At 54.4% G+C, this 27,917-nt stretch overlaps 1 protein-coding gene across 1 annotated transcript; it reads left to right on the top strand.

Annotated features, from left to right (window-relative positions):
- The first annotated feature begins 20,390 nt into the window (after positions 1-20,390).
- LOC117794553 (mucin-12-like) lies at positions 20,391-27,474 on the top strand. The gene is made up of 11 exons (XM_034635192.2): positions 20,391-20,421; positions 20,785-20,886; positions 21,347-21,474; positions 21,751-21,815; positions 23,807-23,958; positions 24,288-24,359; positions 24,466-24,628; positions 25,251-25,412; positions 26,069-26,145; positions 27,258-27,346; positions 27,433-27,474. The coding sequence occupies exons 1-11, from the start codon at positions 20,391-20,393 to the stop codon at positions 27,472-27,474; spliced, it is 1,083 nt and encodes a 360-aa protein (XP_034491083.2).
- Positions 27,475-27,917: the final 443 nt, after the last annotated feature.

Genomic DNA, 27,917 nt, shown 5'->3' with positions numbered 1-27,917 from the left:
TCGGTCCTGGAGGGGCTGGGGCAGGGGTCTGAAGGGACTAGACGGGTGGAGGTGGATGTAAAAATGTTCCCCATCTACAAAATCAGGAAGGACGTGCTGGAGGTGAGAATGGATTTGTCACAAGAGACAAGGGGCAACCTTTGAAACCCATGTAATGTGAATTCCGAGCCCCGAAAAGGAAGTGCTGCTTCCCAACCTGAGTCATAAACTTACTCATTCGGCAAACACCGGGGACCAAGGGCCAGCTCAGCCTGGGCAGGTGCTGTGGACAAAGCAATAGAAATAAAAAGTTTATAGTGGATTTAATGAGATGGGAACAGCGCAGTGAGCCACAGCCCCCTGTGGTGCTGAAGCCGAGGGAGGCCCAGGCTGGAATTGGGGTAGGGGTGCAGCCTGGGGTTCAGAGGCTGCTTTTGCTGGACCACCAGGCTCCAGGGAGAGGTGGCATTTGGGTCTGGGGAGTAGTACCGGAAGGATTTTTTTTTCGTACTACAGATTGAATCCAGGGTTCCTTTATCACTGAACTGCATCTCTAGCCCTTTTTATTTTATTTTTTAAATTTGGAGACAGAATCTTGCTAAGTCACTGAGATTTCACTAAGTTAATTGCCCAGGCTGGCCTCAAACTTGGGATCCTCCTGCCTCAGGCTCCCATTTGCTGGTGTGTGCTACCGCAGCTGGCAGGAAGGATTAATAGATGCTCAAAGGCTTTCGATAAATATAGAACTAACCAAGCCATACATAGCTATGGAGAGAACTGGAATACTGATGAGCAGATGCCCCAGGGAACAGCAAACAGGGGAAGCCATGCTGACCCTGGTTAATATTAATATTAAAACTTTCTGATGTTCAGTGAGGGTTTACTTTGTGCTAGGTACTGTTCTAAATATCTGCTATTTCATTTAACTTTTACAACAGTATTAGAAGAAGGGTCCCATTATCAATTCTGTTTTTGTTCATGGGGACTCTGAGGCACAGAGATCATCATTAATTTGCTCTCAGTTATCCATCCATGAAGTGAAGGAGCCAGGATTTGAACACAAGTCTTCTTGCTCCAGAGCCCACATTCCTTACAATTTGCTGGAACTGGGGATCTCTGTGAGTATGAGTTTCCTGTGGCTGCTACAACAAATGACCCCAAACTCAGTGGCTTAAAAAAAAAAAAACAGGATTTTTTTATTCTCTTAAATTGTGGAGGCCGGAAATCTGAAATTGAGGTCTCTCTAGTGTCATATTCCCTCAAGGGCTCTTTGTCTTTTACAGTGTCTGGTGACTCCTTGGTGTTCCTTTGTTCACTCCAATCTCTGCCTTCAGTCTTCTCCTGAAATCTCTCTCTAGCTCCACCTTGGCCAGGGTTCTGAAAAGGCAGGATGAATAAAAAGTTTATAGTAGATTTAATGAGATGGGAACGGTGTCCTCTTGTAAGAACACAAGTGTTTGAATTTAGGGCCCACCCTAAATCTGATCTTGAAATCCTTAACTTAATTACACCTGCAAAGACCTTATTTTCAAACAAAGTCACATTCACAGCTACCTGGGTTTAGGATGTGAACACGTTTTATGGGATGGTGTGGGGGGGGACACTATTCAATGCACTACACTGTACCTGGTGGCAACAGGTGGCTCTTGCTTTAAGGAGGGAGTAGGCAGGGGCAAGGGAGGCAATACCTGCCGACACCAGAAAGTCAGGAAGCTTGTCCACTTGCCGTGATTGTGCAGGGGGTGGGAAAGAGCCAGGGTGGCCCTGTTTTACTCTGCTTGCAACTCTGCCATGCGTGAATGACCCAAGCCACCAAGTTCACACATGGCAGGGCTAAAAAGGTGCACCTGGGAATTCATGACCAAGATCATCCCAGTGCCCCAACTTTTCCAGATTGTAGAATATGCTAGATATTTCTAGAGTGAGCAAGGTGGTCAGGGCAGACGTCATCTCTCTCTCTCTCTCTCTCTCTCTCTCTCTCTCACACACACACACACACACACACACACACACACATTTTCTAGGGGGAAATGAAATGGAAGTTTAGAGAGGGTCTCTGGATTGTCCCAGGTCACACAGCTGCGTAGTAGGTAGCAGCTGGGCTTGGTGACACCTGGAGCTTCCCACTCCACACACCTTAGGAACTGCCCACAGCACCACTGGCTCTTCAGGGGGGCTGCCCTGTGGACCCCAATGCAGAAATATGTTTTGGAGATGGCAGGAGGGAGAGTCCCATAGCTCAGCAAGTCTTCAGACATCTTGTCCCCACAGTGCCTTCTAATGTTCTCCCCGCAGAATGCCGTGATGTGAAAGATCAGCACCACAAACCAGCCGCCGTAATTAAATAATCCTTTAAGAGAAAAACCCAAATTCATGTAGAATGGAGAAGCATCACCAACTGCAAACTGGGCAAGAGGGTCCTGGCTGCAACTCCCATGACCTCTGGGCTCTCGAATGGCAAATGGATAATTCTGTTAAGCGTTTTGACTATAAAAGTCTGGGCAACCCCCAGCTTGGGAATCACCTATTGTGGGTGATTTTCCATGGGTTCTCCAAGGGATAGTATTGCACATCCCTAACATATATATTTTTAAAAGTCTAAATCTTTCTTGTATGCACCTTTCTACTGTGTGTGTGTGTGTGTGTGTGTGTGTGTGTGTGTGTGAGAGAGAGAGAGAGAGAGAGAGAGACTGGGATTGAACCCAGGGGCCTGTACCACTGAGCTGCATCCTCAGCCCTTTTTAAATTTCTAATTTTGAGACAGGTCTCACTCAGTTGCCCAGGCTGGCCTTGAACTTGCCATCGTCCTGCCTTAGCCTCACCTCCCAAGTCGCTGGGATTATAGACCTTCCCTATCACACCTGGCTTCCTTTATACATATATAAAAATTATTACATGGGGCTGGGCACAGTGGTGCATGCCTGTAATCCCAGTGCCTTGGGAGGACCACAAGTTCGAGGCCAGCCTCAGCAATTTAGCAAGACCTTTAGCAACTTAGTGAGCCCCTGTCTCAAAATTAAAATAAAAAGGACTGGGACAGTAAAGTGCCCCTGGGTTAATTTCCAGTTAAAAAAAAAAAAATATATATATATATATAAATAATATACATAATAGATATAAATAATATATATAATATATATTAATAATATATAATATGTATAAATAATATATAAAAATATATAAATAATATATATTCATGGGGCTAGGGGTGTAGCTCAGTGGTAGAGTACTTGCCTAGCATGCCCAAGGCCCTGGGTTCCATCCCCAGCACCACCATCAATCAATCATTCAATCAGTAACGTGAACACATATTTGTTGTGGTATATTTAGAAAATATAGAAAAACAAAAGAACATTTCTCTTAAACCTGCAGCTCAAATAAACATTGTTAACATTTTTGTTTATTTCCAAGTGTGTATTTAGATTTGTAGAAAATTTATTTATTTGTGCTTTTAATTTATTATTATTATTATTTTGGTACTAGGAATTAAACTGAGGGGCACTTAACTACTGAGCCACATCCTCTGCCCCTTTTTATATTTAGAGACAAGTTCTCGCTAAGTTGCTTAGGGCCTCGCTAAGTTGCTGAGACTGGTTTTGAACTCAAGATCTTCCTGCCTCAGCCTCCTGAGGATTATAGGCATGCACCACCACATCCAGCTGTGTTTTTTTATTTTTTTATTCTTGCTGTGCTGGGGATGGAGCCAGAATCTCATGCATGCCAGGCAAGTGTTCTACCTCTGAGCTGCACCCTGAGTCCTGAGGTTTATATTTTAATGGCTGATTAATATTGCATTTTGTGGAATACCACAGTCTTCTATTCAGTTTTGGATATGTTTACCCCAGGTTTTCACGATAATAAAGAACGATGCAATGTACACTTTTGTATAAAATCTTTTACACCTGCATAGATTACTCTAGGATCAGCAGCTAGAGACGGCATCCTTAAAATGATATCCCTGTTCCTAAGTTCTCTGAGGCATCTTTCAAACTTATCCTTTAGACATGTGATACCAAGTTAACATCCGCAGCTGTTATTACCCTTGGGGGTGATTCCATAGGTAAAAAATAGTGTCTTGTTTTGTTTGGAACACCTTTGCTTCCTGGTGAAGTTTATTTATTTTTCCCTTCTCATAGGCTTGTCCACCACTTGGATTTCTTTGCAGAGGAGATGAGCTTTTTTCCTTTGCTCGCCTTCCTAGCAGAGCATCCCTGACCTTGAGGTTGACCTTGGGGAGGAGAGCCTCCCCTGCTCTGCCTTGTCCTTAGGGGGCGCTGTTGCCACTAGAATCCTGGGCTGGGCTGGGTCTGCGTGTCTTCGTCCAGGGCACCTTCGGTCCCTCCCAGGAGTGCGCATGGGAGAGCCCTGGCATGAAAGTGCTTGCTTGGCAGAGGGTGGCAGGTGGCAGAGCCCAAGCCTTTAGTTTGGGATTTCCCCTTAGACAGCGAGCAGAGAAAAGGCACAGGAGCAGAGGACACTGAGGGGTTGGTGATGCCTTGGGCATGGTGGTGGGGAGATCAGAGCCTAGAAAGAAGAATGAAAGCTTGATAAAATGGACATATTCGGTCACTCAGTGCTCAGCATGGCCTGAGGAGACGATTGTATAGAGAATTAATTGGATGGTTAAGGACAGACCCAATAGTAACAAAAGGAAGGAATAATCACAAAAGGTAGTGCAGGTTTGCCTGGAGCACACCTCTCCTGCATTCCACAGAGCATTCCTGTTTTCCCTGGGTCCTCCAGTGGCCCACCATGCCACAGTCATGGCTTCTCAGTCTCCCTGCCTCTGCATCTTCTCACAGTCTCCAGGGCACAGCCTTAAGGCACAGTTGAGATCATGGCTTTTTGCTGAATGTTCTTCTCTGCTGCTCAGCCCAGTCCAAGCCCCACCCTCAGGGTGGGTTTGTGCCCAACCTGTCCTTCCCTCTGCCCTTACTCAGTGCCTAGCCCCCTCCCAGACATGCAGGGAACACTCTTAACGCACCTCACATGCTGTTCTTTCAGCTCGACACCCTTCCCTTCTTCTTCTCTATTCCCTGAACTCTTTCTTTGTACTAAAAGTGAAATCCAGCTTCAGCATGTGCCTGGCTTTCTGTCCCACTAGCCAAGGGACCCTGGGAAGTATTCCACCCGCAGAACCTCCATTCCTAGGTAGACTAGAAATGGCAGTATCTCGGGCTAGGCGTGTGACTCCATGGCACAGTGCTTGCCTGGCACATGAGAGGCCCCGGCTTCAGTCCCCAGAATGGCAAAAGAAACATGAAAAAAGAAAAAAAATGAAAAACTGGCAGCGTCGGCTCTGTACAGTGTAAAGATGGCATTCGACAAGGAGGAGGAGGGGCCTGGCAGATTTTCAGGAACTCGCTGACTCACTTATTTAAGAAGTTCTCAATTTGGGTGGGCCGGACAGGGCTGAGCGTGCTGTACTCTCAGGGTTTACAGCCCAGAGAGGCAAAGGTACCACCGCCGAGGCCGTCACAAAACCACTGAATTTTAACTGTGTTAGGTCCTGGAGGGTGGGGGTGAGGGCGGGAGTGTGATTGACAGCCAATCAGTGCCACCTTTCCTCACCCCTATTCATTCCTGTGAGTCAGTTAAGGAGAGGGCCATAAACGGCTCTTATATAACTTTTTATTGTTTGACTTGTCACAACAAACATATTCTACTTTTATAACCCAAGAAGTCCGGTAAAATTTATGAGTAAATCCAAGAACTGCTTTTTTTTTTTTTTTTTTTTTAATAAAGAAGGAAAACACAATAGCTTACATCTGACCTCCTCCTAGAGTCCTTCCTTAACAACAAGCAGGAACGAGGGGCGCTCAAGGGCAGGTGAGGGCCACCGAGGCCTCTGGGTGAGCTCACTCTCTGACTCCCCCACCTGCCCAAGCTCAGCGCCCCCACTTACTTTATGTCAAACGAGACAAAGCTTAGCTCAGTAGAGATGACGGGGCTGAAGTAAACGTATTTACTGACTTCAAAAAAGGTTGGGGTGGGTCTCTGTGGCAGCATGTTTGCCTCATTATGCACCAAGCCCTGGGTTTGAGTCCAGCAGCAAAAAAAAAAGCAAATTTAGAATTCTAAAAATCTGAGGCTATTGCACCTTCGACCTGAACTTCATTAATTAGGGATTTGATAGTCCTCTTCTCCGGATGTTTTGCAAAGCCTCGGATCAGCACTACTGATTTCCTTGACAGGACTGTTCTACTGTTGCTCCTGCCCCCAGTCTGTCCTGTCTCTTTCAGGACCCTGTGAACACGGGGCTGTCACAGGTAGCAGAGGGTGCCTTTGCGCTAGATGGCCACAGTCCCCTCTGCTAGGGAATGAGGTTGGCTCTCTTCAGAGGTGACAGAGACATAGTTCTAAGGCATCTCTGGGCAGGGGAGGGACAGACAGTAGGGACAAAAGGTCCTGTGCCCTGCCCTTGTGAGGATGTCCCTGTGTGCCATCCTGTGTGATTCCTAGTCACCCCTAGACTGATAGCACATTCGGGCTAAAGGCCCTGTCTGGACCCCACCTTACACATCATATGGGCAGGATGAAGAGGACCCAGGGTTGATATTCTCACTTTACATAGAAAAACTCTCCTCAATGTACAGCTGCACATTCTCGGTGTCACGGAGAGGATGGATACGCCCTCCAGCCACAGGTCAAGTCTAACCCTCATACTTCCACATGTTGGCCCACTAATGTGGACCCCAGGGGAGGAGAGCTCGCTGAATTCGTTGGTGGGGACAACAGGGTGGCCAGGGAGAGGCGTTGGTATTCTGGGGAGGGTGGCTAGCCCTCATGTATGCAAATGTATCTCGGGAGAAACGACACCAAGAAAAATTTTGCATGGTCATAGGTGACCGCCTTAGCTCTCCTGTTGCTCGGAGGTTGGTGGCAAACGCTGGGTTAGAAGGGAGTTTCAGGGCTGGGGATGTGGCTCAAGCGGTAGCATGCTCGCCTGGCATGCGTGCGGCCCGGGTTCGATTCTCAGCACCACATACAAACAAAGATGTTGTGTCCGCTGAAAACTAAAAAAAGTAAATATTAAAAAATAATAATAATAATTAAAAAAAAAAAAAAAGAAGGGAGTTTCAGAAGTAAAGAATGGAGGTGGGTGTTCATCGGACTGAGAAAAAGCCAGAGGGTGTAAGGCAAGAATGTGACCTGTAAAGGACAGAATGTGAAGAGCAAAAGGAATGTTCCTGGGGTCACTGAAAAGGACAGGCCAGCGTCACTGTCATGAGCTATGCCTCAGCCCAGCAGCTGCGGGAATGAGAGTCAAGGAAAATGAGAAATTCATAATATATGTGTCTCCTCTGATTATTCTCAATCCAGAGTCTACAATATATTCTACTTTTACATCATATACAAGTGGATCCAGTACCAGCTCCACCAGTGATGGATCAAAAGCCAATTCAGACAGCTCATCTTCACCTGCCAGCTCCCAGATCTCATCCACAACAAAAGGATCTACCACCTTGCCAAGCAGCCCAGGGTCAGAACGCACCACAGGGGCACCTGACAGCAGCCACACCACAGCCCCACCTGATGCAGCTACAACCTTGCCAAGCAGCTCAGGGGTGGCACACACCACACTGCCCACTGGTACTTCCCAGGACACAGTTGAGGGGTTAACTAGCACCACGGGAAGCCCAGCTGCAGCAAGCACAGCCTCATCCCCTGAGAGCCCCAACTCCACTGTCTTAACTGGAGTATCCACGGCCTCCCCCAGTGGCCCTGTGTCTGCCCTCACTACACTGCCATCTGGGAGCTCCCAGCCCACAGGGACGATTAAGGCACCTACAGCCTCACTAAGCAGCTCATGGTCAGCACGCACAGCAGCGACCTCTGACAGCCCCCAAACCACATTGGTGTCTGAGGGATCTACACCTTTCCCAAGCAGCCCAAGTTCAAGACCCACAACAGTGTCACCTGACAGCTTCCAAACCTCAGTCCTGGAAGAGGCATCTACAACTTCGCCAAGCAGCTCCAATTCAGCACACATGACACCTACATCTGACAGCTCCCAAGGCACTGCTGTTTCTGAAGGACCAAGTGTGTTCCCAAGCAGCCCAGGGTCAGAACCCACAAGAGTGACATCCCCCAGCTCACAAACCTCTATTCCAACCAGAGAAACTACCAGGTTTCCAAGCAGCCCTGCTTCAGCACACACAGCAGAGCCAGCAGACAGCTCTCAGTCCACAGTCCAGACTGAAGGACAGACCAGCCTCCAGACCAGCCCTGAGGCAGCTCACTCGACAGCACCAGCAGACGCCTCTCCAGTCACCATCCTTCCAGAAGGATCCACAGCCTCCCAGAAAAGCCCTGGTTCAGCCCACACTCCACAGCTGTCTGACAGCCCCCAAACCACACGGGTGCTGGGAGGCTCTACTTCCTTTCCAAGCAGCCCAGGGTCACAGCGCACCACAGTGGTCTCTGACAGCTCCCAGCCCACAGTCCTGCCTGATGTGTCTACAGCCAGGCCAAGCAGCTCAGGCCCAGCACACACCGCAGAGCCCACGGAGAGCTCCCCAGTGACAGTGCAGTCGGGAGGGTCCACGGCCTTGCTAAGCAGCCCTGGATCAGCACACACCAGAGCGCCACCAGACAGCTCCCCAATCACACTCCCAGATGAAAGGTCAACCACTTTCCTAAGCAGCCCCAAGTCAGCACAAGCAACAGTGCCAACTGATAACTCTCAAACCACAGCTCTGACCCAGGAAGCCACCACCCTGCCAAGCAGCTCAAGTGTGGGCCAAACCACAGCACTCACGGATATCTCCCAAACCCCAGTCCCTGCCGAAGGGGGGACAACCTCCCAGGGCAGCCCAGGTTTGGTGAGCACATTGAAGCCATCGGGCAGCTCCCAGCCCACTCTCTACACTGAAGCATCCACAGCTTCCCCAACAAGCCCTGGGTCAGCCCCCACTATGCTGCCATCAGACAGCTCCCAGACTGTGAGGGCTGGAGGATCCACCACCTTAATGAGCAGCTCAGACTCAGCCCCCACAGCAGTGTCACCTGCCAGCTCCCAAACCTCAGCCCTGGCAGGTGGTTCCACAGCTCTCCATGGCAGCCCAGATGCAGCCCACCCCACAATGCCACCTCAGAGCTCCCAAACTGCAGTCCAGACACAGGGGTCAACCACCCTGTCAGTCAGCTCACATTCAGCCCACTGGACCGTCACAGCTGACAGCTCCCAAGGCACCCTCCTGTCTGAAGTGTCAACCACATTCTCAAGCAGCCCAGGTTCAGAATCCACAAGAGTGACATCTCACAGCTCACAAACCACAACTTCCTCTGAAGCATCTACAAGATTTCCAAGCAGCCCAGGTTCAGCCCTCACAACCATATCAGCTGAGAGCCCTGAAATCACAGTCCTGGCTGGGGCATCTACAACCACCCCAACTGCAGCCAGCACAGCCACGCCCTCTGACAGCTCCCACACCCCTGTCTCGACTGGAGCATCTGCGACCTCCCTTCAGGGCCCTGGGTCAGCTGTCACTCCCCTGCCATCAGAGAGTTCCCAAACCACAGTGAGGGATGAAGGATCTTCAAGTTTGCTAAGCAGCCCAGGGTCAGCATCCCCATCCATGCCCTCAGACACCCACCAAACCACGCTGCCCTCTGGGGGGCCAACAACCTTCTCAGGCAGCACTGGATCAGCCCTCCACACAGTGACCACCAGAAGCTCCCAATCCAGCCTCCTGCCTGAAGGATCCACACCGTTGCCAAGCAGCCCTGGTTCAGCACCCACAGCAGTGTCACCTGCCAGCTCCCCAACTACTGTCTCCACTGGAGGATCCTCAACCTTCCTGAATAGCCCTGGATCAGCCCATATCACACTGCCATCAGACAGCACCCCAACCCCAGAGCTGGGTGCGGGATCCACAGGCTTTCAAAGCAGCCCAGGTTCACCACACCCAGCGGTGTCAACAGACAGCTCCCAAACCACTGTGATATCTGAAGGATGGACAATGTTGCGAAGTAGCCCAAGTTCAGCACACACTCCAGCACCACCCTATAGCTTCCAAACTTCAGCCACATCTGAAGGATCAACGACCTTGTCAGGCAGCCCAGTTTCAGCATCTGAAAACTCCCAAAGCACAGTTCCAAAGGAGGCATCTCCAGGATTCCCCAGCAGCCCTGCGTCAGCTCACACAACAGAGCCAGCAGACACCGCCCCAGCCACTGTCCTAACTGAAGGATCCACGGCCTTCCAGCCCAGCCTTGGTTCAGCCCACACAACCCAGCTAGCTGACAGCTCCCAGACCACACCTGGGCCTGAAGGATCTACCACATTTCCAAGCAGCCCAGGGTCAGAACGCACCACAGGGGCACCTAACAGCAGCCACACCACAGCCCCACCTGATGCAGCTACAACCATGCCAAGCAGCTCAGGGGTGGCACACACCACACTTCCCACTGGTAATTCCCAAACCACAGTTGAAGGGTTAACTAGCACCACGGGAAGCCCAGCTGCAGCAAGCACAGCCTCATCCCCTGAGAGCCCCAACTCCACTGTCTTAACTGGAGTATCCACGGCCTCCCCCAGTGGCCCTGTGTCTGCCTTCACTGCACTGCCATCTGGGAGCTCCCAGCCCACGGGGACGGTTAAGGCACCTACAGCCTCGCCAAGCAGCTCAGGGTCAGCACACACAGCTGCGCTGTCTGACAGCCCCCAAACCATGTTGGTGTCTGAGGGATCTACACCTTTCCCAAGCAGCCCAAGTTCAAGATCCACAACAGTGTCACCTGACAGCTCCCAAACCTCAGTCCTGGAAGAGGTATCTACAACCTCGCCAAGCAGCTCCTATTCAGCACACATGACAGTTACATCTGACAGCTCCCAAGGCACTGCTGTTTCTGAAGGACCAAGTGTGTTCCCAAGCAGCCCAGGGTCAGAACCCACAAGAGTGACATCTCTTAGCTCACAAACCTCTATTCCAACCAGAGAAACTACCAGGTATCCAAGCAGCCCTGCTTCAGCACACACAGCAGAGCCAGCAGACAGCTCTCAGACCACAGTCCAGACTGAAGGACAGACCAGCCTCCAGACCAGCCCTGAAGCAGCTCACTCAACAGCACCAGCAGACACCTCTCCAGTCACAGTCCTTCCAGAAGGATCCACAGCCTCCCAGAAAAGCCCTGGTTCAGCCCACACTGCACAGCTGTCTGACAGCCCCCAAACCACACGGGTGCTGGGAGGCTCTACTTCCTTTCCAAGCAGCCCAGGGTCACAGCGCACCACAGTGGTCTCTGACAGCTCCCAGCCCACGGTCCGGCCTGATGTGTCTACAGCCAGGCCAAACAGCTCAGGCCCAGCACACACCGCAGAGCCCACGGAGAGCTCCCCAGTGACAGTGCAGTCGGGAGGGTCCACGGCCTTGCTAAGCAGCCCTGGATCAGCACACACCAGAGCGCCACCAGACAGCTCCCCTATCACACTCCCAGATGAAAGGTCAACCACTTTCCTAAGCAGCCCCAAGTCAGCACAAGCAACAGTGCCAACTGATAACTCTCAAACCACAGCTCTGACCCAGGAAGCCACCACCCTGCCAAGCAGCTCAAGTGTGGGGCAAACCACAGCACTCACGGATATCTCCCAAACCCCAGTCCCTGCCGAAGGGGGGATAACCTCCCAGGGCAGCCCAGGTGTGGTGAGCACATTGATGCCATCGGGCAGCTCCCAGCCCACTCTCTACACTGAAGCATCCACAGCTTCCCCAACAAGCCCTGGGTCGTCCCCCACTATGCTGCCATCAGACAGCTCCCAAACTATGGTGAGGGTTGAAGAATCCACGATCTTAATAAGCAGCTCAGGTTCAACACCCACAGCAGTGTCACCTGACAGCTCCCCAACTACTGTCCACACAGGAGGATCCTCAACCTTCCTGAGCAGCCCTGGATCAGCCCATACCACACCGCCATCAGACAGCACCCCAACCCCAGAGCCGGGTGCAGGATCCACAGGCTTCCCAAGCATCCCAAGTTCAGCATACCCAGCGGTGGCAACAGACAGCTCCCAACCCACAGCCGTGGCTGGGGCATCCACAACTTTCCCAGGAAGCCCACATTCAGATCCCACCACAGCACCACTCTATGGCTCTCAGTCTACTGTCCAGCCTGAAGGATCAACGACCTTGCCAGGCAGCCCAGTTTCACCACATGTAACAGGTGCATCTGAAAACTCCCAAAGCACAGTTTCAAAGGAGGCATCTCCAGGATTCCCCAGCAGCCCTGCTTCAGCTCACACAACAGAGCCAGCAGACACCGCCCCAGCCACTGTCCTACCTGAAGCATCCACGGCCTTCCAGCCCAGCCTTGGTTCAGCCCACACGACCCAGCTAGCTGACAGCTCTCAGACCACACCTGGGCCTGAAGGATCTACCACCTTGCCAAGCAGCCCAGGGTCAGCACACACACCTGTGACATCTGACAGCTCGCATGCCACTGTCTTTCCTGGAGCTCCTACAACCTCCCTAAGGGGCCCTGTTTCAACCGTCACTTCACTGCCACTAGACACTTCCCACACTATAACGAGGGCTGGAGGATCTACAAGCTTGCCAAGCAGCCCAGGGTCAGCACCCACATCAGTGCCCTCAGACACCTACCAAACCACACTGCCCTCTGAGGGACCTACATCAGGCAGCACTGGATCAGCACTCAACACAGTGACCACTGGAGGCTCCAAGTCCACCCTGCTGCCTGAAGGATCCACTCCCTTGCTAGGCAGCTCAGGTTCAGCACCCACAGCAGTGCCACCTGACAGCTCCCAAGCCACAGCCCTGGCAGGTGGTTCCACAGCTCTCCCAGGCAGCCCAGACACAGCAGTGCCATCTCAGAGCTCCAAACCTGCAGTCCAGACAGAGGGGTCAACAACCCAGCCAAGCTCCTCAAATTCACCAAACATGACAGTCACATCTGACAGCCCCCAAACCACCATCTTCTCTGAAGGATCAGCCACATCCTCAGGCAGCCCAGGATCAGGACCCACAAGAGAGACGTCTCCCAGCTCACCAACCACAATTTCCCTTGAAAGATCTTCAGGGTTTCCAAGCAGCCCTGCTTCAGCACACACAGCAGAGCCAGCAGAGAGCTCTCAGACCACAGTCCAGACTGAAGGACAGACCAGCCTCCAGACCAGCCCTGAGGCAGCTCACTCAACAGCACCAGCAGACGCCTCCCCAGTCACCGTCCTTCCAGAAGGATCCACAGCCTCCCAGAAAAGTCCTGGTTCAGCCCACACTCCACAGCTGTCTGACAGCCCCCAAACTACATGGGTGCTGGGAGGCTCTACTTCCTTTCCAAGCAGCCCAGGGTCACAGCGTACCACAGTGGCCTTTGACAGCTCCCAGCCCACGGTCCGGCCTGATGTGTCTACAGCCAGGCCAAGCAGCTCAGGCCCAGCACACACCGCAGAGCCCACGGAGAGCTCCCCAGTGACAGTGCAGTCGGGAGGGTCCACGGCCTTGCTAAGCAGCCCTGGATCAGCATTCACTTCATCACCACCAGACAGCTCCTCAACCCGAGGGCTGGGTGAAGGATCCACAGGCTTCCCAAGCAGCCCAGGTTCAGCACACCCAGCAGGGTCAACGGCCAGCTCCCAAACCACAGCCCTGCCTGGGCCATCGACAACTTTCCTAGGCAGCCCGGACACAACGCACACAACAGTGCCACCTGAGACCTCTCACACCACAGTCCTGGCTGATGGATCTACTATGTTGCCAAGCAGCTCCAATTCAGCACACATGACAGTCACATCCGACAGTCCCCAAACCACACGGGTGCCTGAAGGATCTACACTTATGCCAAGCAGCCCAGGGTCAGCACCTCCATCAGTGCCCCCAGACACCTACCAAACCACAATGCCCTCTGGGGGGTCAATAACGTTCTCAGGCAGCACTGGATCAGCCCTCCACACAGTGACCACCAGGAGCTCCCAATCCACGCTCCTGCCTGAAGGGTCCACTCCCTTGCCAGGCAGCTCAGGTTCAGCACCCACAGCACTGTCACCTGACAGCTCCCAGTCCACAGTCCTGACAAGTAGTTCTACTTTCCCAGGCAACCCAGACACAGCACTCACAACGGTGCCACCTCAGAGCTCCCAGACTTCAGCCCTGGCAGAAGGATCTACAGCCTTGCCAAGTAGCTCCTATTTAACACACACGACCATCCCATCTGACAGCTCCCAAAGCACCCTTCTCTCTGAAGGGTCAACCACATTCTCAAGCAGCCCAGGTTCAGCACCCACAGGAGTGTCACCTGACAGCTCCCCAACTACTGTCCACACAGGAGGATCCTCAACATTCCTGAGCAGCCCTGGATCAGCCCATACTACACTGCCATCAGACAGCACCCCAACCCCAGAGCTGGGTGCAGGATCCACGGGCTTCCCAAGCAGCCCAGGTTCAGCACACCCAGAGGTATCAACAGACAGCTCCCAACCCACAGCCGTGGCTGGGGCATCCACAACATTCCCAGGAAGCCCACATTCAGATCCCACCACAGCACCACTCTATGGCTCTCAGTCTACTGTCCAGCCTGAAGGATCAACAACCCTGCCAGGCAGCCCAGTTTCAGCACACGTAACAGGTGCATCACAAAGCACAGTTCCAAAGGAGGCATCTCCAGGATTCCCCAGCAGCCCTGCTTCAGCTCACACAACAGAGCCAGCAGACACCGCCCCAGCCACTGTCCTAACGGAAGGATCCACGGCCTTCCAGCCCAGCATTGGTTCAGCCCACACGACCCAGCTAGCTGACAGCTCTCAGACCACACCTGGACCTAAAGGATCTACCACCTTGCCAAGCAGCCCAGGGTCAGAACGCACCACAGGGACACCTGACAGCAGCCACACCACAGCCCCACCTGATGCATCTACAACCTTGCCAAGCAGCTCAGGAGTGGCACACACCACACTGCCCACTGGTACTTCCCAGGACACAGTTGAGGGGTTAACTAGCACCACGGGAAGCCCAGCTGCAGCAAGCACAGCCTCATCGTCCTCTAAGAGCCCCCACTCCACTGTCTTAACTGGAGCATCCACGGCCTCGCCCAGTGGCCCTGTGTCTGCCCTCACTACACTGCCATCTGGGAGCTCCCAGCCCACGGGGACGGTTAAGGCACCTACAGCCTCGCCAAGCAGCTCAGGGTCAGCACGCACAGCAGCGCCATCTGACAGCCCCCAAACCATGTTGGTGTCTGAGGGATCTACACCTTTCCCAGGCAGCTCTGCTTCTGAACACAGCTCAGTGACAACCGTGATCTCTCAGTTCACCGTCCTGCCTGAAACATCAACAACTGTGCTGAGTAGTCCAAGCTCTGCACCCACAGGGGTGTCACCAGACACCTCCCAGGCCACAGTCCTGACCCCAGGGCCGACCACCCCTTCTGGCAGCCCTGCTGCAGTGAGCACAGCCACGCCCTCTGACACCTCCCACACCTCTGTCTCCACTGGAGCATCTGCGACCTCCCTTCGGGGTCCTGGGTCAGCTGTCACTCCCCTGCCATCAGAGAGTTCCCAAACCACAGTGAGGAATGAAGGATCTACAAGCTTGCTAAGCAGCCCAGGGTCAGCACCCCTATCCACTCCCTCAGACACCCACCAAACCACGTTGCCCTCTGGGGGCCCAACAACCTTCTCAGGCAGCACTGGATCAGCCCTCCACACAGTGACCACCAGGAGCTCCCAATCCAGCCTCCTGCCTGAAGGATCCACTCCCTTTCCAGGCAGCCCAGGTTCAGCACCCACAGCAGTGTCACTGGACACCTCCCAAGTCACAGCCCTGGCAAGTGGTTCCACAGCTCTCCCAGGCAGCCCAGACACAGTTCACGTGACAGTGCCATCTCAGAGCTCCCAGACCTCGGCCCCAGCAGAGGGATCAACAATCTTGCCCAACAGCTCAAATTCAGCACAGACAACAATCACATCGGACAGCCACCAAACCCCTCAGGTGGCTGAAGGATCTACCACCTTGCCAAGCAGCCCAGGGTCAGAACGCACCACAGGGGCACCTGACAGCAGCCACACCACAGCCCCACCTGATGCAGCTACAACCTTGCCAAGCAGCTCAGGGGTGGCACACACCACACTGCCCACTGGTACTTCCCAGGACACAGTTGAGGGGTTAACTAGCACCACGGGAAGCCCAGCTGCAGCAAGCACAGCCTCATCGTCCTCTGAGAGCCCCCACTCCACTGTCTTAACTGGAGCATCCATGGCCTCCCCCAGTGGCCCTGTGTCTGCCCTCACTACACTGCCATCTGGGAGCTCCCAGACCACGGGGACAGTTAAGGCACCTACAGCCTCACCAAGCAGCTCCCACACCTCTGTCTCCACTGGAGCATCTGCGACCTCCCTTCGGGGTCCTGGGTCAGCTGTCACTCCCCTGCCATCAGAGAGTTCCCAAACCACAGTGAGGGATGAAAGATCTACAAACTTGCTAAGCAGCCCAGAGTCAGCACCCCCATCCATGCCCTCAGACACCCACCAAACCACACTGCCCTCTGGGGGGCCAACAACCTTCTCAGGCAGCACTGGATCAGCCCTCCACACAGTGACCACCAGGAGCTCCAAGTCCACCCTCCTGACTGACGGGTCCACACCCTTGCCAGGCAGCTCAGGTTCAGCACTCACAGCAGTGTCACCTTACAGCTCCCCAACTACTGTCTCCACTGGAGGATCCTCAACCTTCCTGAGCAGCCCTGGATCAGCCCATACCATACTGCCATCAGACAGCACCCCAACCCCAGAGCTGGGTGCAGGATCCACAGGCTTCCCAAGCAGCCCAGGTTCACCACATCCAGCGGTGTCAACAGACAGCTCCCAAACCACTGTGATATCTGAAGGATGGACAATGATGCAAAGTAGCCCAAGTTCAGCACACACTCCAGCACCACCCTATAGCTTCCAAACTTCAGCCACATCTGAAGGATCAACGACCTTGTCAGGCAGCCCAGTTTCAGCATCTGAAAACTCCCAAAGCACAGTTCCAAAGGAGGCATCTCCAGGATTCCCCAGCAGCCCTGCTTCAGCTCACACAACAGAGCCAGCAGACACCACCCCAGCCACTGTCCTAACTGAAGGATCCACGGCCTTCCAGCCCAGCCTTGGTTCAGCCCACACGACCCAGCTAGCTGACAGCTCCCAGACCACATCTGGGCCTGAAGGATCTACCACCTTGCCAAGCAGCCCAGGGTCAGAACGCACCACAGGGGCACCTGACAGCAGCCACACCACAGCCCCACCTGATGCAGCTACAACCTTGCCAAGCAGCTCAGGGGTGGCACACACCACACTGCCCACTGGTACTTCCCAAGCTACAGTTGAGGGGTTAACTAGCACCACGGGAAGCCCAGCTGCAGAGAGCACAGCCTCGTCCCCTGAGAGCCCCCACTCCACTGTCTTAACTGGAGCATCCATGGCCTCCCCCAGTGGCCCTGTGTCTGCCCTCACTACACTGCCATCTGGGAGCTCCCAGCCCACGGGGACAGTTAAGGCACCTACAGCCTCGCCAAGCAGCTCAGGGTCAGCACGCACAGCAGCCCCATCTGACAGCCCCCAAACCACGTTGGTGTCTGAGGGATCTACACCTTTCCCAGGCAGCTCTGCTTCTGAACACAGCTCAGTGACAACTGTGATCTCTCAGTTCACCGTCCTGCCTGAAACATCAACAACTGTGCTGAGTAGTCCAAGCTCTGCACCCACAGGGGTGTCACCAGACACCTCTCAGGCCACAGTCCTGACCCCAGGGCCGACCACCCCTTCTGGCAGCTCTGCTGCAGTGAGCACAGCCATGACCTCTGACAGCTCCCACACCACAGTCTCAACTGGAGCATCTGCAACTTCCCTTCGGGACCCTGGGACAGCTGTCACTCCCCTGCCATCAGAGAGTTCCCAAACCACAATGAAGGATGAAGGATCTACGAGCTTGCTAAGCAGCCCAGCGTCAGCACCACCATCCACGCCCTCAGACACCCACCAAACCACGTTGCCCTCTGGGGGGCCAACAACCTTCTCAGGCAGCACTGGATCAGCCCTCCACACAGTGACCTCCAGGAGCTTCAAGTCCACCCTCCTGACTGAAGGATCCACTCCCTTTCCAGGCAGCTCAGGTTCAGCACTCACAGCAGTGTCACCGGACACCTCCCAAGTCACAGCCCTGGCAAGTGGTTCCACAGCTCTCCCAGGCAGCCCAGATTCAGCCCACACCAGAGTGCCATCTCAGAGCTCCCAAACTGCACTCCAAACAGAGGGGTCAACAACCCTGCCAAGCAGCTCCAATTCAGCACACATGACAGTCACTTCTGACAGCCCCCAAGCCACATGGGTGCTGGGAGGCTCTACTTCCTTTCCAAGCAGCCCAGGGTCAGAGCACACCACAGTGGTCTCTGACAGCTCCCAGCCCACGGTCCTGCCTGATGTGTCTACAGTCAGGTCAAGCAGCTCAGGCCCAGCACACACCGCAGAGCCCACGGAGAGCTCCCCAGTGACAGTGCAGTCGGGAGGGTCCACGGCCTTGCTAAGCAGCCCTGGATCAGCACACACCAGAGCGCCACCAGACAGCTCCCCAATCACACTCCCAGATGAAAGGTCAACCACTTTCCTAAGCAGCTCCAAGTCAGCACAAGCAACAGTGCCAACTGATAACTCTCAAACCACAGCTCTGACCCAGGAAGCCACCACCCTGCCAAGCAGCTCAAGTGTGGGGCAAACCACAGCACTCACGGATATCTCCCAAACCCCAGTCCCTGCCGAAGGGGGGACAACCGCCCAGGGCAGCCCAGGTGTGGTGAGCACATTGATGCCATCGGGCAGCTCCCAGCCCACTCTCTACACTGAAGCATCCACAGCTTCCCCAACAAGCCCTGGGTCGTCCCCCACTACGCTGCCATCAGACAGCTCCCAGACTGTGAGGGCTGGAGGATCCACCACCTTAATGAGCAGCTCAGGCTCAGCCCCCACAGCCTTGTCACCTGCCAGCTCCCTAACTACTGTCCACACAGGAGGATCCTCAACCTTCCTGAGCAGCCCTGGATCAGCCCATACCACACTGCCATTAGACAGCACCCCAACCCCAGAGCTGGGTGCAGGATCCACGGGCTTCCCAAGCAGCCCAGGTTCAGCACACCCAGTGGTGGCAACAGACAGCTCCCAAACCACTGTGATATCTGCAGGATGGACAATGATGCAAAGTAGCCCAAGTTCAGCACACACTCCAGCACCACCCTATAGCTTCCAAACTTCAGCCACGTCTGAAGGATCAGCGACCTTGTCAGGCAGCCCAGTTTCAGCATCTGAAAACTCCCAAAGCACAGTTCCAAAGGAGGCATCTCCAGGATTCCCCAGCAGCCCTGCTTCAGCTCACACAACAGAGCCAGCAGACACCACCCCAGCCACTGTCCTAACTGAAGGATCCACGGCCTTCCAGCCCAGCCTTGGTTCAGCCCACACGACCCAGCTAGCTGACAGCTCCCAGACCACACCTGGGCCTGAAGGATCTACCACCTTGCCAAGCAGCCCAGGGTCAGCACACACAGCAATGCTGACTGACAGCCCCAAAACTACATTGGTGTCTGAAGGATCTACACCTTTCCCAAGCAGCCCAGGTTCAAGACCCACAACGGTGTCACCTGACACCTCCCAAACCTCAGTCCTGAAAGACGCATCTACAACCTCGCCAAGCAGCTCCTATTCAGCACACGTGACACCTACATCTCACAGCTCTCAAAGCACCGCCCTTTCTGAAGGACCAAGTGTGTTCCCAAGCAGCCCAGGGTCAGAACCCACAAGAGTGACATCCCCCAGCTCACAAACCTCTATTCCAACCAGAGAAACTACCAGGTATCCAAGCAGCCCTGCTTTAGCACACACAGCAGAGCCAGCAGACAGCTCTCAGACCACAGTCCAGACTGAAGGACAGACCAGCCTCCAGACCAGCCCTGAGGCAGCTCACTCAACAGCACCAGCAGACACCTCTCCAGTCACAGTCCTTCCAGAAGGATCCACAGCCTCCCAGAAAAGCCCTGGTTCAGCCCACTCTAGACCACCCTTGGATGTCTCTCAAACCTCCGTGTCAGTTGAAGGATCTACAGCCTTGCCGAGCATCCCAGGTTCTGACCACACCACGGTGCCATCTTATACGTCCCAAACCACCGTCTCGACTGAAAGATGGACAGCCTTCCCCAGCAGCCCAGGTTCAGGATACACGACGGCACCACCTCGCAGCTCTGGAACCACGGTCCTCCATGCCACCTCTTGGAGTTCTTTCTCGATGTCCTCCTTCTCAGCAGTCTCTAATGCTTCTGTTCCTACAAGTTCTCCTGGTTTTTCTTCTCCTCACTCTGCTTCATCCCCAGCCCCCGTGTTCCCAACCAATTCCACCGCTGGTCCTGCATTCACCAGCAATCACACCACTTCCATGACCACCAGCTCTTCCTCTTTGCCACCAGGTGCGTCTCTGTGTGTGTCATCTGTGTGTCCTGTGCTCTGATCACCTGTTCCCGTTGTCATTTTCCACTTTTCCCGCTCTCTCTGGCCACCATGCCTGTCACCCACATTGATAGCTGGTGTCCTTCTGGGGTTCTCAGGGCTCTTCTTTGTCTATTTCTTGTTTCCTTGCTCTCAGCCTGTCTCCTCCTTCCCCTACTTACACTGGGGACAGGGTGGAACCTGAGGGTCCTCAGTGGCTGCAGGATCATCTTGTCCTATCTTTCTCTTTAATGTAATGCCTGCATGCTGAGACCTGGCTGGGAGCCAGTGTTTCTGCTCCTCGGGCTTCCTTGATGACTTACAGGAATTCTGTCCCTCCACAGTGGATTGCTACAACGGTGGACATTGGAATGGAAAAGAATGCGTCTGTCCCCAAGGCTACTTTGGTTACCAGTGCCAGACCCTCCTGTATTCCTTCCCCATAGGTAATGACCTCTGAGACCTACAGATCCTTCCAGGCCCCTTAGCGCTTAAAATAAGATGGTGGTGTTGGAAGTACTGGCCATGTCCTTGCTGGGCAGGCAGAGGCCATGATGAGACTTGTCCAGGCTACAGCTCGGGTAGGACATGAACCTTCAGCCACCATCTTTAGGGGCCTTTTCGCTAGTTCTCCTGCCCATTCCATCAGGGGGTTTCTATCTCCCAACTTCCTGGAGTCTTCCACTTAATTCCCTCTGGGTCTCAATCCTGGCCACTAGCTTCTCATGGGATTGGGAGACCAGGGACAGAAGTCTCAGTGACCCCACCTGACTCTTGATTTTCCCATCCTCTGGTCCTAACCCACTTGGTTCACTGCCATGAGACCCAGAGGCAGAGAATTTACCAGTCCCCAGAGGTACTCGGGGAGGTTGTTCTCTCATGCACAGTGTGGCCTGTCCCCCACAGAAGTCCCAGACGTCCTCAATGCCACCGTAACGGTGATAGTGAAAGTGATTCACAGGAACTTCACAAATGACCTGAATAACACATCCTCCCAGGCATACCAGAATTTCACAGAACTTTTCAAGCAGGAGGTAAGAGCAGGGGCCCAGGGGTGCAGGGCAGGGGGATTCACCCGGGCTCTGCAGCTCATGGGCCTCTCTGTCTCCCAAGTCTCAAGAGGGGACCCTCTGATAGCCTCCACCCAGGAACCCCACCCACCCTGCACGTGTCTGGCAGAGTGGGCTTCCTGTGCCTTTCTGTCCTCTCGCTTGTGGGCCCTGCAGGAGAGAGCCTGGGGCTGCCAGGAGATTGGGGCGTCGTGGCCTCTGCACTCTGGGGCCCTGTGTGATCTCAGCGGTTTCTTTCAGATGAACAAAGTCTACATGGGGAAGGACCTTTCTGAATACAGAGAGGTGATCATCAGGAGATTGCTGTAAGTATGTTGGGGGGCAGGTTTATATGCTGTAGGGAGCCCCTCTCTCTAGCCCTGCTGTCCTGCCTCCTCCGTCATGAATGGTTAGCATGTCCACCCCCGGCTGGGCCACACCCGAGGAGTCCATGCCTCCATTCAATGATTCAATCTTTTGTTAGCTCTTTCATTACTTGTTCATTGATTCTTGATAAATTATCCATTGACACTTGATCCTTCATTCACTCAACAAACTTTTATTAAAAGGCAGCCCTGTGCTAGATGGCGGGAGCACATGAGTCCCAGTTTCCTGGAGCTCAGAGTGACACAGTGGCTGTGCAGTCTGGAGAGAGGTGGGGTCAGGGACCCTCGGGGTGGCACCGGAGGGGTCCTGAAAGCAAGCCTGGGGAGATAGGAGGATTCTTCCTGGGAGATGGGGTGACTAAGTCAAACCTTGAGGGATGAGGGGGAGCGAGGCAGGGCCAGGGCAGGGAGGGGGAGAGAGGGACAGCCAAGGGCAGAGACCAGGACGAGGAGCCCAGAGTTGAGAGAGAGGGGGCAAGATTCCAGGAACGTAAAGGTGCTCAAGTTGGCTGGCGGCCTAGGGAAGAGCAGGTGCATTGGGACGAGGTTGGAGACCTGGCGGGTGCCAGGTTAGTTAGACCTGAGGCGTCTACAGGTCCAGCCGTGACGGGGAGTATCTGACTTTCAGGGCAGACTGCTCAGGGTGGAGAACGGGTGCCCAGGGGTCTAAACTGGAGGTGAAAGTGGTAAAGACCAGAGAGGTGACAGTCAGGAGAAAAGGAGTTCAGTGGGAAAGGTCGTGGGAGGCAGGACCAGCCCCAGAGGATGACGGGTGTCTGTTATTGGGGGTGGAAGAGGAACCGATGAGGATCGGCCACGATTCTGGGATGCTGGGGTATGGGGTGCTCTGTGCTGGGACAAGGAGAAGAACAGAGAAGAAGTCGGAGTGTGGTGTGGTTCGAGTGCCCCAGCCCAGCCATGGGCTGATAGGGACTGAACTCTGAAGAGCCCTGATGGAAACACAGTCTCCGAGGCTGGCTTTGAACTCTTGATCCTCCTGCCTCAGCCTCCTGAGTCACTGGGATTACAGGTGTGCACCACAACCTTCAGTTTTATTTTTAGTCTTAATTTACCTTTTGTTGGTGCATTATCATGATACATGATAGTGTGATTCCTTATACCACAGTCATAACATAATTTGATCGATCTGCTGGGTGGTGCATGCCTATAATCCCAGTGACTCAGGAGGCTGAGGCAGGAGGATTGCAAGTCTGAGGTCAGCCTCGGCAACTTAGCGAGGCCTTAAATAACACAGTGAGAAACTGTCTCAAAAAAATAAAATGAAATGAAATAAAAAAGGCTGAGAATGTGGCTCAGTTGCAAAGGCCTCTGGGTTCTGTTTCTAGAAAAAAAATCATATTATTAATCTCATTCCCCAGTACATTTCCTTTGTGATCCCTCCTTCCTTCCCTCATCCACTTGCTCTACTCCTACCAACCTCCCTTCCATTATTATTATTATTATTATTTTAATCCGTGCATTATCATCACATACATAGGCAGGCTCCCGGTGGTGCGTTCCTACATGGACACGTATGATTTGGTGATCTTGCTGTCCAGGCCCTCTGCTCCCCTCCCCCATCTCCTTCTCTTCTCCATCAGTCTCTTTCTATTTTCATGAGATCTACCCCCTCTCTTTTCATTCCTCTCTCCGCCCCCCGCCCCCAGCCAGCTTCCACATAAGGCGCCTTTGGGTTCACAGAGATGGATTCCACCCGTGGACATTACAGTGGCTGCTGCTCTTTCTGGACCTTACCTGGTCTTGCTCCACTGCCTCCTCGATGGTTAGCAGCTCAAGAGAGGAACTCTCTTCTTCCCTGTCTCTGGGGCTACTTTGTCCCCCATTTCTCCTCCTGCTTCTTCGAGGGGGAGCCTCCCTTGCTGGGCGGGTGGGTGACATCGGGGACCTGAGGAAACAACTCCTCATTCCAGCAACGGCAGCATCGTGGTGGAAAATGACGTGGTCCTGGAGACCAACTATACCTCAGAGTTTCGGACACACTTCCAGAACCTCAGAAATATCGTGAAGGCCAAGATCACAAATGCAACCAGCGAGATCCAGAACGATGTTCTCAAGTGTCAAAGTAGGCTCCCTCAAAACTCCTCGGCATCGGTGGTAAAGGGGGTCTCGGTCTTGGCCTCCTGCTCCCCAACTCCCGAAGCCTCATGTAGAGAAATCTAGAACCCAGGTCCGGGGACCTCCCCTGACCCCCAACCTCCTTCTTGCCTTCATTACCCTCAATGGCTCCCCTTGAGCCTGTCCACAGGCCCTTTGCATATCCGGGGATGGGCCACCACCCCTCTGGTGCTGGCCCAGTGAGGAAGGTGTGGTAGAAATTGGGGAGCCCTGGCTATACCCGTGGAGGTGGAAGGAAGCATTTCTCTTGGTTTTCTTCTCCCTCGTCCCTGGCAGATTCCATACTGTGTTACAACTCAGAGGCCACTGAGGTGGAAGAGGATGTGAAGTTGGGCTATGACCCCCAGGGTGAGCATCTCGGGTGGACAGAAGGGGCTGGGGTGTGGGCAGTGAGCCTGGAGTCGGAGGGGAGCTGTAGTCAGGCTGACACCCACTGCCCGCCCCTCACCTCCAGAGCAATGCGCCCGGGGAGCTGCCCAGGGCTACGGCCAATTCTACTACGTGGACGAACTGGATGGAAGGCTGGCCTGCGTGACCAAGTGCACCCCAGGGACAAAGTCGCAGCTCAACTGTAACCAGGGCGAGTGCCAGCTGCAGCGGAGTGGCCCCCGATGCCTGTGAGCACCCACCCTCTCCTGGTGGAAAGGCCCTCCCCACCCTTGTCCACTCCCATGGGTCAGGTGGAGGTGGCCAAGCTTGGAAGGCACCTTCTCCTTCCTCCTCTCCATGTCTTCTCCCTCTACCATCGTCCCTCACCCCCATGAGAGTCAAGGATGGGCACATTGTAGAGTAGGGCATCTGTGGCCAAGCCATCCCCTTCCTGATAAAGCTCAGCCGGTCAACTTCCCCCCTTCCCCTGTCTCTGTGACTGTCACTCATGTTATCTCGCTGTGGTACCATTATCACCTTCAGCTGTGGCCTAGACTTAAGTTCCCAAGACCATAAATTAAAGTATAAAATCTAAAACAAGATAACAAGCGCATCAGATGCCAGCTACTTGGAGATTAGATGGGTAAACCTCACTGCCTGGGCCAACTTGCCCAGTTCCCTGGGATCCCTCTGAGCCCTAATCTTCAGAATTCCTGTTCTGCTGGCCCTGAGTCCCTGACTTTTAGGAGTCAGGCTTTCTGGGTACCCAGTCTCTGTCCCCAGCTTTGGAATTGATGTTTGCTTTGGAGATTAGCCCTCCTTGACCAGAGGGACGCCTGTGGACTGGTTTGAGTTTGTGTGTGTCCCCAGGTGCCCGAACACGAACACACACTGGTACTGGGGAGAGACCTGTGAGTTGAGCCTCAGCAAGAATCTCGTGTATGGGATAGTGGCCGCTGTGGTGGCGGTGATGCTGATCGTAGTGGTCATCCTGACCATCTTCCTTGGTCGATCCCAGAGGAAACTGCACAGGTGAGCAGTGGGGACGGCACAGTGGGCCCAGAGAGAGGAGACAGAAGGAGAGAAGGGACCCTGGGCAGCCAAGGTCCTGAGGCTCTGTTTCATTCAACCAGACAAAGAGGCCAGCGGAGGCCAGACGGGGTGCAGGGCCCCTTCCAGCCCAGGGCCTTTGGATACATCTGTTAGGCCAAGAAATGGAAACAAAAACTTAAGCCCTGGAGTTAGATTGTGCAATGAGATCATTTGCAGTTTATTATCACCTGGCCGGCCCCTGAGCAGCTTAGCTGTACTGGTTAGCTGGGAACGAGCCAGCTCGGTCCTGCTTTCCCAGCTATAAATAGAATAAGACACTCGTGCAAAGATTGAGGTGAAATACTGGGTGCAGCACCTGGCCCCAGGCCTGTAGCTGGAGGGATCCACCCTGACACTATTGCAATGTCCCCATCACAGAGTCAAGGAACTGAGGGGACTGAGGGGCACCCAGCAAGCCCAGCCAGGGCCCTCAGAGGGTGGGGAGGTCATGTTGAACTTCTTCATTCACTGCAGGGCCCTCCCTGACTCAGGGCTGTGGCCGTGACAGTCCCCTAGGGGAAGCCCAGGGGTAGGGCCTGGTGAGCCCCCTCCTTGACCTCCCTGCTTCCCGCTGCTCACCACACTTCTGTTAACAGGCAAGAGTACGATCCTTCTCAGGAGTGGCAGAGAGAAGGCATCCCTGGCACCTTCCAGAACACAGACATCTGGGAAGGTACCTGTCGTCAGGGCATGGGGCGGGCAAACCTGGAGGGAGAGTCTCGGTGACCCTCCGTCTTCTCAGCTTCTCCCTATCGGATTGCTGGGTCCTGCACCGCCACCCTGCCCCTCCTGGCCTTTGCACATGCTGGGGCACCATCTAGAACATTCCCACTCTGCAGGCCCCGATCCCAGTCTGTTTCCAGGATCTGGTTTAGACACTGGCCCCTCCAGGAAGCCTCCTAGTCCTTTAGCTGACTCTGGCTCCAGAGTCGCTCAGGAGGCCCCCGTGCCATGTCTGCCCCTGTCCCTGCCTCCATAGCCTCTTCCCCAAGAGTGTGGCTGGCCTCTGCCCTGCCCTGCCCCTGAGCAAGCCCAGCCTCCCGGGCTTCCCAGTTCTTTCTGACCCAGCAGCCCACCATCACGCTCTGCCCTGTACACAGTGGAGCAGAGGGTGCTGAGGGCCGGCTTCTGCCCCAAAAGAGCACCTGGCAACGGTATCAGACATGCACTGCACCAAGGGAGATGGCAGGGTGGTGCCCAGCCCGTGACTGGAACACGGAGGAGGCCTGGCCCAGCCTGGGTGGGGGTCAGAAAAGGCTTCTGAGGAGGTGCCACCTGAGTTGAGTGTGGTTCTCCAAGCAATGGGTCAGAGGTGGACTTCCTGCTCCCAGAAGAGTCCCATTAAGACAGGGAAAGGGCTGGGGGAGCGTCTGCCCCACACAAGGAAGGGGACAACCCAGCATTCCTGGCCAAGCTGGGCTCTTCCTGTTGTGGTTACTGTTGCTATGGGTGGGGCAGACTGGGGACACCTGCTGAGTCAGGTGGCTGCCTCCTGTTCCAATCTATAATCTCATTACATGGTACCATGGTGCACCAGGCCCCTGGCCATGACCCCCACTTCCTGGGCTATGACATTTGACCCCTGTCATGTGATGGTGGGCTGCTGCTCAGCTTGCCTTCTGTCCCTAGGTCCTGCTGGGCCAGCTACCCAGGCAAGCTCCAAACCCCCCAAGACCCCATCAGGGTGCTGAATGGTGGGAGGATTCTCTTTCTTTTTTTGGAAACTACCCCCTGTGTCTCCCAGCCCCTCCCTGATCCCCTCTCACTTCACACCTCTCCCTACAGGCAAGAACCTGAAGGAGGACAAATTTGGCCTTGAGAATGGCTACAGTCACTTCCGACCCTCCCTGGAGAAGGTGGATCCCACCACAGAGGTGACTCAGATAAGCTTGTCCCAGCCCCGGAGTTTACCCAGCCCTGGGGCTGCCCCTTGTCATCACCTGTCCCTTCTCTCCACCAGCTCCACATTCAGAAGCCAGAAGTGGTGACGACGTCTCTGTGAGGGACATGGCTCCCACCCTCCATCCAGATTTGGACAACAGAGAGAGGCCCACCGCAGGCAACCCTGGGTGGTCAGGAGCAAGCCGAGGCCAGGCCTGCAGATCTGCTTAGGGGTGGCGGACTCGGCCAGTGGTCCCTTGCCCTGGGCCATGAAGGGGGTTGGCCAGGAGCCCTCACCCCTCTGTCCAGGAGCCCCAAGGTTTCCAGATACCCTGCCATCTTGTTTGCTCTTGGGTGATTCCTCGGTCTGGAATTTACCTCTAATAAAAGCAGCTCTTAAAGTGCAGAGTGACGTCAGAGCTTTCCTTCCCCCTCTGCCCCCACCCTCCACGGGGCTGGCTGCAGGCCTGGGTCTGAGGGCTGGTGTTGGGGTGATGGTGGGGGAGGCGGGGCAGGGAGGCAATCCTCCCAGGTCAAGGGTCCTTTCCTGTATCCAGATATGAA

This window comes from Marmota flaviventris, chromosome 19, assembly GCF_047511675.1.
Source record: "Marmota flaviventris isolate mMarFla1 chromosome 19, mMarFla1.hap1, whole genome shotgun sequence".
In the NCBI taxonomy this organism is placed as follows: Eukaryota; Metazoa; Chordata; class Mammalia; order Rodentia; family Sciuridae; genus Marmota; species Marmota flaviventris.
The sequence above is the reverse complement of the archived record's forward strand: the minus strand, read 5'-3'. Positions and strand labels throughout refer to the sequence as shown.

Excerpts from the sequence above, each read along its gene's own strand:
- LOC117794553 (XM_034635192.2), top strand. The coding sequence starts at position 20,391 with ATGACCACCAGCTCTTCCTCTTTGCCACCAG. Across the intron at positions 21,475-21,750 it reads CAGAACTTTTCAAGCAGGAG|ATGAACAAAGTCTACATGGG; the intron begins GTAAGAGCAGGG and ends GGTTTCTTTCAG. Across the intron at positions 25,413-26,068 it reads TCCCAGAGGAAACTGCACAG|GCAAGAGTACGATCCTTCTC; the intron begins GTGAGCAGTGGG and ends TTCTGTTAACAG.